Here is a 12363-nt window from a genome sequence, read left to right on the forward strand (position 1 = left end):
CTTTAGAAGATGAAGAAAGATATTTTTTTTTTCTTCCCGCAGTTGCTCGTAATGGGAAATTTCACATACAAAGCGTGAACTGACTTCAAATGTAAAGTCACATTTATGAGTTGCTTTTATGTTTACATGATGTGGGAGAATGAGGTCAGCATCAAATCAGTCTTTACAAATCATATACTAACCTGTATGGTGTAACAGTGTACCAAAGTAAACATGCACTGTTTTACAATAATGTGTACAATTTTAAAATGAGGACATTTTTTCTTGTTACCAAACCATGTTTTGTACACGATTTGGATAAATTGAAGAAATGTTCAAAGGCTATTGAAATGAACTGAAGCACCAGTCAATTCATATAACCAGAGACACAGTCTACAGCCAACTTGTAATGAAATAGTGTTAATGCTTTACAAAGACTTGATGAAATAAGCCTTCTACCAATTTTCCGACTATGCTGAATAATCTGTCTCCTTGCAGATGTTGTAAGCAATCAAAAGACAGAAAAAAAACTGTCCTAATGTAGCTGAATTCACCTCATGTGAAGTAAAAAGACAAGAGGGAGGTGTGTGCGCATTTTATTTAATAATTAATACTTGATTGATTTTTCTACAGACTCGAAAAACAGACAGACGCTCCGTGCTGACGTACGCACGCTCCCTTCCTACGTCATCTCCATTTAGTTCCGTGTCAACATGGCGGCATCCATGGCGTCGCAGGCTGCAGCAAGAGGACTGAGGACAGCCACCTCAAAGCACGTACTTCTTGACAAACTCAAGGTACAGTTACACTTTGCACTTCCAAGAATGCCTTGCCGTCCTGTCTCGGCTCGGTTTGGCTGCCGTGTGTCGGTCCTTGTCGTCTCAGGGAGCAGTTAGTGCAGCTACATTGCTAATCTGTTAGCTTGTGTGAGCGTAGACAGGTCTGACAGATCAAAGTTGAACAGTGTGAGAGACCCTTCTCTACTGTAACTCTGTAAACATCGTACTAATGCAATAAGTGCTTCTCGACAGCTAGTTGACAAGAGCCTTAAACGTTTAACATGAAGTTAAAATGATCACTCATGCTGTGCTGAATGTGACACAGTACAACAATCAGTCAATGTGGACGTTAACGTGCTTTGTACGTGTTATCATGTATATGTTATTTTCATTTTTTTATATGCATTTATTCATAAAATGTTATATTGTTTTGTTTTATTACTTTTACAGTCAACTGTGGGTTAATCATCAGCAGCATGCAGCCTTCAGTATATGTTCACAGTGTAGTTATAGAGCCATAGTAGACATAGTATATCTATACACTGCCAGCACTATTTCAGATAAGACCACAGTGAAAAGGTTAACTCTTGCACTTTGATCCTCCAGTATCTGTTTGTGAGCTGTCAGCAAATCCGATTAGGTTCGTCTGTGTACACAACGGAAATGATTAAAGCTACATCGTCATCCATTTTGCAAACACAGCATTGGACCCCGTGGTTTCATACAGAATGAACCAAATGCTGCCAAAGCCACAAAATGGAATAAGAAATAAATCTCCCTGCCTTGTATTGACTAACAAACAAATGGACTCTCAGAGAAGAAAGCAGAATTGTGTTTGAGTAATCTTAATTTCTGAGCTTCAGGACAGCTTGAAGCTGCAATAGATAAATAAATCAGTGTGTACTGCTATAAGCTGCATCACTTTGATTGTTTGCTTCTCAGTCAGTATCAAAGATCTTCTCACTATTGGGAGCATGTGTATATAAATGTTTGTATCATTAGTGCAGATGTCCTGACTGAAAGGTCAGAACAAGAACTTCTTGAAACTATAAACTAGCTGTCCACAAGTTGCATATCTTTATCAGTAATAACCTTAATTGACAAGATTTTCTAATTGGCGCAGCCTGACCATATTGGCAGAGGTGTTGTTGGTCCTTGCAGTTGCTGCTCCTTATTTGCTTGAGTGAAAGCAGACAAAGTCAGGAATAATGTTACATCCCAAGGTTCAACAGTAGGTAGAGGCAACTGGTTAATTATAAATTAAGGCCAGGGGAAATATATGGGAAATCACACTTCACTGACACCAGCGTGTATGGTAAATACAAACAGCCATGCATCAAGGGAGAGAAACAGATGGCTTTAAAATTCAGTGCAGATAGATGAGTGTACCCTAACCTCAGTGCATTAAGAACAACATAGTAGTTACTAGTCATTAACAAAGTCCATACTGTTAATAAGGTGTAGTTATTGTATAGTTATTACTAACATACTAACTTGTATAGTTAGTATATTGTCGTTATTATCTACATACATCATATGTCCTTTGAGGTGAAATGCACAGAAAACAACAGTTCAGCATTTACACCAACTTTAAAACATAGAAAATAAAGAGCTCATAAATGAGCTAACACCCAAAATAAGTGGAAGTGACATGGGAACAACACGTATAATTAACTGATTGCTTAGGAACCTCATTTAGTCTCATGATCTCAAAGGTCAGCAGCATGAGAGAACAGGACAAATTCACATCCTTATCTGAACAGCCTCACTTTGGAGCCAAATAACAAGTTATAATCAACATACACATATAACATTTCTGTGATCATTTCTGTGACATTCCTGTTACTACCGTTGGATTGTTCCTCTGGGATATCTAAGGTGGACTCTGTTTCCCAGCTTAGTTTTGTTTACTTTAATTTTATTGTACCATGGGAATCCCTTACATACATACAGAAAGGACTTCACACAATAAAAACCTTAAAAACCTTAAAAAGTAAACTCTTACAAAAGTAATCGCTGTTGTACCTGCTTCCCTTTAGCTCTTATGTGAATGTGTCACTTCCCTTTTCTTTGTCCCTCACCCTCACTCTCAGATGAGGTGTTAAAAGTAATGACCAGGGATTCTCTATGGTCTGTATCTCAGTATCAGCTTGAACTGATGGACAGCCAGGTATCTCCTCAGAAGACTCAAATCACCTCTGACAGCATGTCAGTGAAGATGCGGAATTCGATTTGTGAAGCTTTGTGAACAACAATGCAGAGGGCATCACAATATTCAGATGGTTAGGCTTCAGAATGCTCTTTAAGGGGGAATGCGATGTTGTGGCTTTTCCTTTCCTTTCTTTCCCTTTCTTCCCTCTCCTCTCTCTCTCTCTCTCTCTCTCTCTCTCTCTCTCTCTCTCTCTCTCTCTCTCATAAATCAAATCTCCTGAATTCTTGTCTGCACAGCGAGATAATCCTCGGGCTGTTTTTCACTGTCGCTGCACAGTGGTGAATTTGTAAACGTTTGCTAAGTTTTTTATTTTTTGTAAGGTGTTTCTGCTTAGTAATAACCCAACAGTGTTGAATCCCAACATGGTTTGAAGGGAAACACTGGGAAGAGAGGTGACTCAATGAGACTCAGTTCTGAATATTTTACACAGAGGGTTGGAGAGCCCTCTGCTTGCAACGACTTCTGTTGCTGGAACTTCAAACGACGGGCAGCTTCCCCATCTGTCTCAGCAAGAACACATTTACATTTCCTCCCCGCGAGGGATACTGGAGGACGAAGTTAGCTCTAACTGGATTTGAATATCGCTTCGCCAAGGTTAATAGCCATTTCTGTAGCTGGTGAGGTGCTTAGGCTTTTTCAATAATTTAGAAGGGCTGTAGTCATTAGGAAATGTTGGCAGCCTCTGAAATGGGGAATGCAATGAGTGAATGCACTCCTATCAGCTTAACTTCTGCTGTTGTTCCAGCGTGGATAATGAGGGAGAAGTGGGAGTGATGCTGAAAATTTGTTGAGAAAACAATGTCAGTGATTGCTGACAGCTGTAATTCATTAAAAGTGCAGTATGTTGAGGATTGTGTTCAGCTGCCAAACTAGCTTATCCATCATCATTGAAATTAGACCTTCAAACATATTGTAAGTGTGATTTGGATTTTATAATTGAATTTGCCTGGGGCTTCCCCCTGTTAACTGTTTTTTTCCATGTCACAGAGACTTGATCAGGCCTCACCATAAGAGGATTTGGACTGGGTTATCGGGGTTCTGGATTATATGGATTCTGTCGTAAAAAACAGAAGAATGTCTCAATTTGCTTCTTTCTGTTTGAACGAGACACATAAGCAGTGATGCAAGAGATCCTTCCATCATCCGTTATTTTCCTATTTTAACGCATGTCATAGATAAATCAGGCTGAATGCAACTTGGATGCATCATTGATGCATTTAGCATGCAGTCAAGACACTCAAGCTTTTAGACCTACTGAACTGAGCCAGGCACATCAGATTCAGGGCTGTAGAGGAGGTTAGACTCTTGTGAGCATCTTAACAGGAGACAGAGCAACTACATATCAATGTACCTAACCACTAGATCTGAAAAGGACTTAAAACAAATGTGCTGTTCGGCTGAAGGTAGCAGACTGTTGGCTCAACATCTGTGTAATATGGATGTCATCATGCCTCTACAACTTGGACGCTGGCAACTGTATAAAACAATGCTACAGTGGCATTATGCTGGCTTTGTTTGGTTAAGTGTAAGCAAGCGAAGCCGTCATAGTTAAGGCGCATGATAACATCAGTAAATCACCTTTTGAGGCACAAATTACTTTAAATGAGTTGTAAGTCTTTTGGACATGGATGCATATGTGTGTGAACCTTGGAATAGTTGTGCTTCCTTCTTCATCTTCTCCTTAGACACTGTTGAATATGACTTTCACAAACTATCTCTTATTAACTGTGCTAATTACTGACATCCCTATCTGTAGAGACACAACAGTCAGGTTTTCCTTTCTTAAGCCTGTCTGCTGGAGATTAGACCTGCCCTGCCCTAAAGACCTGCCAATGATGCAAATCTCCCTGATCTAAATCCTGGAGCCATGCTCTACTGCTCCCGCTTCTGTGTCAACTCCTCTGTTTCTAGCCCTCTAACAGACAGATGTCACTTCTTTCTTGATACTCTAATGGTCTGGACATGACCTTAGCCTTTAAGAAGCAAGGACACGGAAAGCTACAAGTGCATGGTAGCAGTAATGAGAAGAAAAAAGTAGCCCGGGCATCGTGATATTCAGAGGAGTAAAGTAATTTGAAACAGCATGTAGCAGAGTTACTAGGAAATATAAGTTAGTTAGTCTGACTCAGTTGATTAACTTGCAGAGTTATGTTTGTGAGGACAACTCATTATACTTTTGTTAAACCAAATGTTAAAGTTGCCTTAGTTTTTAGCAGTAATACATCCCTACCGTCTTTGCCATTACTTCTCATCCAAATCTGTGAAGGCAGTGCCAAAGCTGAGGACACAGAGAGGAACGGCTGCCATCAACACTCAAGAACAAGATTAATTAGAGGAGACCAGGCTGAATGGCTTTCGGAATTAGCCCACTAATGCTTCATGAGGCATGCTCCTGCTACATGGCTAGCTTTAAGTGGAAAAACGCCTGTGATTCACACTGGCTTGTTTATGCAGAAAATCCACATCAGCTCTGCTTCTTCGCCTCTTCCATTTCTTTTACTGTGTGTCACCTCTATCACGCCTTACTACATAGAGCTTGTCTAATTGTGAGACAGCCAGTATTTATGAGTTGCAACTAAACAGCAAACTGCCACCTCATTAGCAGAAAAACATTCAGCTGCATTCAGTATTGCAATGATTTTGATAGTCTCTCTGTGTATGGCTCTCTGTGATTCAGTCTGTGCTCATGGAAGTGGACACTATAAAGTTCCCCTTTAAAGCGTTCCCGGGTGGTTAGTTAAATGGATGGGGAAAATACAGAGAGAGAGTGAGTTCATAACCTGAATGGGAACAAATCAATTACATAGAATTGGTGAACTGGCAATCCGTTAATTTCTTAAACATTTGATAATGCCCCGTAAGGAGCATTTGGGTTAATTAACTCTGCAGTCATTTGTCGTCACTAATTAGGCAGTGTCATTTCAAAGGGGCTAGGGTATGGCTATGGCAAGTAATGAGGATTTTAACCTCACTAGACATGTGGGGATACCACTTTGTAGTATGAAATATTCAGTGCCTATAGAAACTCCAATTGTTTTCTCACTTTAGTTAGCAGTTTCGAACAGAGGCAAGAATTATTTGGGCAGAAGAATGTACAGAGTTGCAGATTATACTTATTTTAGACAATAATTCATGGATCATTCTGGATGGATTATTCTTACATTTACATTTAGTTATTTAGCAGACGCTTTTATCCTGAGCGACTTACAAGTCAGTGAGTACAAAGCAAGCAAATATGTATTCCAAGGAGACGAACTTTAAAGTAACGTGCTCTAGAAAGAGCTGTTTCAGTTTCATGTGATAGTAGTGCAAGATTTTTATTTTTAAGTGCAGAAAAAGATTCGGAAGTGTTCAGCTATCAGCAAGGTTTTGAAAGTTGAGAGCGAGGCAGCTGAGCGTGCAGAGGTGGGTACCACAGAGCTAAACAGTTTTGCCTGGGATCTTTTCAAGTGAGGTGAGGGGACCACAAGACATTGTTCACTTGCTAAGCTTAGTGAGCTAGAGGGATTGTAGATCTGGATGAGGGAGTTCAGGAAAACCGGTGCTGTTGAGTTGACCACTTTGTAGGCATGGGTCAGGGCTTTGAACCTGATGTGGGCAGCTACAGGCAGCCAGTGCAGACATCTGAAAAGATGAGTAACGTCCTTTTTGGCTGATCAAAAATGAGTCGTGCTGCTGTATTTTTGATCATCTGGAGGGGTTTGATGGTGCATGCTGGTAACCCTGTCAGTAAGACATTGCAGTAGTCAAGGAGTGCCGTTTCTGTGGAGTGACCACTCTTGAAGCTGGACTCGTTGACAACAAGGAGGTTGTTCCTAGACCTGTTTGTTCCAACTAATGTTCCAGGAAATGCTGGAATCAGGAACAGAAAATAACACAAAAAACTTTGAATGAAACCTACACTTTATCAGTGAACCGGTGCACAGTCCGACTGTGAGTTAGAGTTGCAGCACTTGAAGGGTTGTAGATATTCTTCAGTAATTTAAGAAAAATTTAAAGCAAATATGTTAAATTGTTGATGCCTCTAGCTTTGAAATAGGACCATTTGCTGCTTTATTTTATGATTTTTTTCCTTTTATTATTTATGTTTTTACTTACTTTACTGTGCATTAAGAGACATGACCATTTCTGTATGCTAACATGCTCATAATTAAAATACTGATGTGCGTATGAACTCTGGACCATGTCTGGAGAATCAGGTACGGACGTTAATTTAACAAGATTGTTGCACGATTATAGATAAATGATGTGACTTATATAACCCAACACCAGAAAGCATGGAAAATATTTCCCTTGCTTTATGGTGTTGTGCTAAGCGATTGCCTGAAAGGGAATTCCTATTAACATGCAGTATTTGCACATGAGCTCAGTCTGACACCCGGACTTTGTAGAAGGGAGCTGGTCGGTAATGTCTGTTTAATGTCCGGGCCAATTGACTCAGGCATTTGCATTTTCACATCTCCTATTGAGATGTCAAGTAAAATTCAGGGTTCCAGTGCATGTCTGAAAACGTCTTATTATGTACCATGTTCACTGTCTAATGACTAATGGTTATCTATCTCTAAAGACAGCTGAAGCTAATTACTTTTGGAAGTTCTCTTGATGGACTTTTACCATGAAGAGTACCTGGTGTACATACAAAAAGTATTTCCTAAAAGTATAGATGAAATGGTATGAAAAATCTTATCTTATACTGACGTAACTTCATTATCGTTGTCATTTTTTTGTTGGTATTCTTAAAATGTACAGCATGTTTGTCTTTCACCACGAAACTACTTACAGTTTCATTTATAGCTGAAACATCTGCTTAATGTCTGTTTAGTCCTGTTCTGAAAGAAATGTCATACTGGCTACATCAATACAGATTTGCAGTCTACCTGTTTAAAGTCGTGCATTAGCTGCAGTAGTGTTGATAGACTTTCTTTATTTTTGCAAAGACTCTCTTAGGAGTCAATCCTGGATTGACATATTGAACATTTCCCTTAATGGGGATGAACTAAATCTAGCCTTTCACAGAAGGTAGCCTGGTGAATGTGATGGTGTCTTGTGCTCAAACTACTGAATATTAAAAATCCCTACTGTTCTTTACTGCCTTAATGCAGATCTTTATGGTGCATGTAAAAGCTTTATCCATATTCATAATTTATTCATTTGTTATTTGCCTTTTTTATTGACTTCTCAGGAGTGGTAAGTGGTGACTCTTGTTCAACTATCCTATAAGTCATTGATTGGTCATGCAGGAGCTACCACTTTGCATGTGTTTTTTCTCATCATCAATCATAGCACTCACCACGTCTACCAGTGCACTAGGTACTGTCGATTCTCATCCTGATGTCAGGTAAAACAAGAAAACACTGCTTTGATGAGCCACTTTTTTAGATTTTTTATGTTTAACATTACCCCTAATGTATAATCACCTTTAATGAACAGGATAAAAACAAGGTTAGAAGCAAAACCAGAAACACTGACCAATATGTTCTTTTTATTTTGTGGGGGTGGGGGGGGATTGATTTTTTTTTTTTTTGTATCAGATAAAATAAAACAATTTAGCAATTTCAAATTAGACACAAATATGCTGAACTTAAATGAGTATTTAAATGAATTATGAAAATGTTTGCCTTATTTCAAGCTTTGAAAAATAAATATAACTTCAGGAACACAAATGACCGGCACTGCTTGGCAGCCCGATCAATTGTTCACCACTATTAGCATTCACATGCATTAGCATGTTTGAATTTTACGGAATGACTAAATAATAACCTTGATGGTATTGTTAAAACCAAGTGCAGTCATCCTTACTTAGATAAATAGCCTGTGTTCAGAGATAATGTTCCCCTCTTGCTCCAAGCTGCCAGGGTAGAATCACATCTTGACTCACTATTGGCTGGATCCTGTCTGGCTTCACTTCCATTCAAGAAACAAATGTGTTTTTTGACCTGAGATGTCAACCCTTTGAATTTTTGAGTGACAGATTGATGAGCAGCAGCATTGACTGGCTGCTGTTTATGGTACCGATCAAAGGTGATTGCCTGCTTTGTAACCTTCCCCTGTAAATTAAGGCTTATGGCTCCAATAAATTTCCTAGGGATCCAGAACTGTTCTGTCAGATGGTGACTTTTTGACATTGTTCCACTCTCTCATAGTGATAAAGACAACTGTTTTAAATTAGCCCCAGGATATTGACTCCTTTAAGTTTAAAAGAAGGGCAAACGACAAAGTAGTGGCATGTCTTGAAATGACTTTGCAAAGTGCTAACATTAGACATCCCCTCACTGTGATGACACTCCTCACAACAGACTGTGGTTTGACATTGTGTATGCTTTTCTCAACCAACCAGAGACTGGACAGTTGTGTGCCTGTTAGCAGAAGTCCTGATGTTGCATGATGCTGTGCTGAATACCATATGGGCCAGCCAAAGAAGTGTTATAGGAGCAGCATTCCGTATACTAACATTTTGTCCTTCAGTGCCACTCGTCGATCAGTACAGCTGCGACAAGGACTTGGCAATCTGATGCAGATGCTGCTATAGCACTCTCTGTACTCTTTGTGTCTTTGTCTAAGGGCCCTGCCACTCTGAGTGCTCCGAGAGTCACCGTATGGTAACATAGTTTATTCAGCAGTTTTCAAGTATTCCTTTGTTATGCCCCTTATTTAACTTATGCACATCAACACAATTTAGTTGCAGAAAGTGTCTTTATCTTTCTCTGTTTTATATATGTGTATATATATATATATATATATATATATATATATATATATAGATGTGTGTATATTAACATTTTTCACCACAAAGTTCCATTTTCGAGTCACTTCTCTTCTCCCCCCTCCACCTCTCTCACTGACTCAGCGGCAGTAGCTCAGGTGGTAGAGCAGTCGTCTATAAACCCCAGCGTGAGTGGTTCAATTCCTGGTTCCTCCTGGCTGCTTGCTGAGGTGTCTTTGGACAAGACACAGAAACTCCTTATTAGCCAACATACCGTCTAGCAGTTGGTCAACCATAATTTCCCCAACGGAATGAATAAAGTATTCATTATTATTATACCTTCTTTACCAATAAGGTGGGAGCCTTTAGCTTCAGGTCCCTTCTTTAAACAGAGACTTACTATCAACTTCATCAAACAGCACATTGCTCACCTCATTTGCCACTCTGACCAAGGATGATGCATCCATCCTCCTCCTCTTAAACCATCCTACCACCTGTTCTCTTGATCCTATCCCGTCCACTCACCTTCAAGCAACTCATTTTAGCATCACTGATACAACTCTGGCCTGGCTTAAGTCCTACTTGTCTAAAAGTACCTTCAAGGTAACTTGGCAGGGGCAGGTTTCTAACTGCCTCTTCAATGGTGTGCCACAAGGCTCAGTTATTGGTCCTCTGCTGTTTTTCATCTATATTGCATCCCTATGTTCCACTATGCAGTCAAGTGGCTTTTCCTATCATTGCTATGCTGCAACACACAGCTCTTCCTGTCCTTTCCACTGGATGACTCCACTGTCTTACTGCATATCTCTGCATACCTCACTGACATCACTGCTTTGATGAGAGAGACTTCAACTCCACCACTTTTAGATAGTAGTTCAGAACTAATTGAAGGATACAAACAAAACTTTAACAAAAAAGATTTCCATCAGAAAAACAGATTCTGTTAACTTAGAAACCATGGTTGTTACAACTTCTCATTGTTTTACTAACTTGCGTTGCAAGTTGCTGGCTTGACTTGGAACAAGTTGGGGTTCATTGTCTTGCCCTAGGTCCACTGACATGTGGAGACAGAAGAGGAGGTGGTGATTTTGATCAGCAGATTTAATAATTGTGCAAAAGTGGGATTGGATGGGCACTCAAATCTAAAACTGGCACAATTTTATGTACTTTTAGATTCTAAAAGTTGTAAAACACTGATGTCACATTTTCATTTAGTTTTACTCCTTGCTGAAAGTAAGAGTAGGAAGCTTGTTCCAAAAATCTATTTTAAAAAGAGCATGCACTGTATTTTTTAAAGAACAATGAAATTTCACATTTTCTCAATTGGCACTATTTTAATCAAACATAGGCCCTAAATGATTTGGAAATCATACTGTTTTTGTTTACATTTTACACAGTATTTCAATGTTTTTTTTGTAAACAGGGTTGTATTCCATGTACCAGTTTTTGTCTCGTGATTTTGTTTTTTTCTTATCATTTGAACCATTAACCAAAAATCAAGTCTATTAAAACACGTTAAACATGTTGCACAACTCTTCTTTAGTACACACGTTCTTTATTTAACACATATTCAATCTGGTTCAGAGAAAATAACTTCAGACAACTTCAGAAGTCGGCATGTTTAATTTTAATGGGCTTGTGCTAAAAAGTCACATCGGCCTGAACTTTGCTGTGTGAATGTTCTGATCAAACATTAATCAAAACACTAATACTGTAGGTAACTTGCAGTAGGGCTTTTTTGTTTTTGGCTTTAAACAAGAAGCCATTTTCCAAGAAAGAAAAAGAAAATTTAGTATCTACCTCTGTGTGTAGCTGTGACATTTTGTGATTACTCGCTGAATGTCAAGACTCTTGCTGCAAGCCTGCTGAAAGCAAAATTCTTTCACAGAATGAGTTCTTGCTCAGTATGATTTCAGCTTCTTTCTCCTCTGCCGAGTTTGAATTTTGTAGTAAGTTTTTTACTTGCTTGATGCCTTTGCCTTTGCAGCATCTGCATCAAAAGTTGCAAGCGTGTAAAACAATGGAGTCAATGATATGCTGTTATTAGAGTGGTGTAACATTATTGCTGAGTGCCCTCATGGGTTTAGTGATGGCATTTTTTTATCTAAAGGGAAAACCAGGTACAGGTTTTGGGAAACTTCCCTGGGGTGGTTTTACAATGAACCAAGTGCTTTTTTTCAGAATAGCTGATTTTGATAAATAATAGAAATCTGGAGGAGACTGGACTTTGTTTTATAAGACCTGTTTATTAATGTAAAAACACACATTTTAAATTTTCTACTCAGCAGTTTTCTTTTTGAGTTGAGATTTTACAGGATGATTGAGACCTCTACCTTAATTTGTTTTAACTTGTTTTTGTATTAGAGAATACTGCTGCTTATCGTTGTCACCACTCCCATTCTGTCTTGCCACTGTGTCCCACTTCTCTTCACTGGAATACATTCATAAGAAAGATGTTGAGTGCTTTTGTGTGTAGACTTTGCTGTGAATACTTTATCCCTTCTAGGGTCCATGTCAGAGCATACAACTATGTGCCACCAGTGTGCAGCACACATCCCATGTGTGTCTATTCTCATCTTCTTTGTGTGAGTGTAGTAAGAAGAAGTAGAGCAGTAGTTAGGCGGAAGGACTGGGTAGGATTGTCTCTAGAGTGCTGCTGATGATAATTACTGTAGAGAGAGTGTCTCTGG

At 39.1% G+C, this 12363-nt stretch overlaps 1 protein-coding gene across 1 annotated transcript in view; it reads left to right on the forward strand.

Moving 5' to 3' along the window:
* Window positions 1-653: 653 nt before the first annotated feature.
* suclg2 (succinate-CoA ligase GDP-forming subunit beta) overlaps window positions 654-12363 on the forward strand; it is an 81804-nt gene continuing 70094 nt past the window's right edge. The window contains exon 1 of the mRNA XM_026348569.1: window positions 654-776. Within this exon, the coding sequence (XP_026204354.1) occupies window positions 693-776 (84 nt within the window). The 5' untranslated portion in view covers window positions 654-692. The remainder of the gene's footprint in view (window positions 777-12363) is intronic.

This window comes from Anabas testudineus, chromosome 5, assembly GCF_900324465.2.
Source record: "Anabas testudineus chromosome 5, fAnaTes1.2, whole genome shotgun sequence".
In the NCBI taxonomy this organism is placed as follows: domain Eukaryota; kingdom Metazoa; phylum Chordata; class Actinopteri; order Anabantiformes; family Anabantidae; genus Anabas; species Anabas testudineus.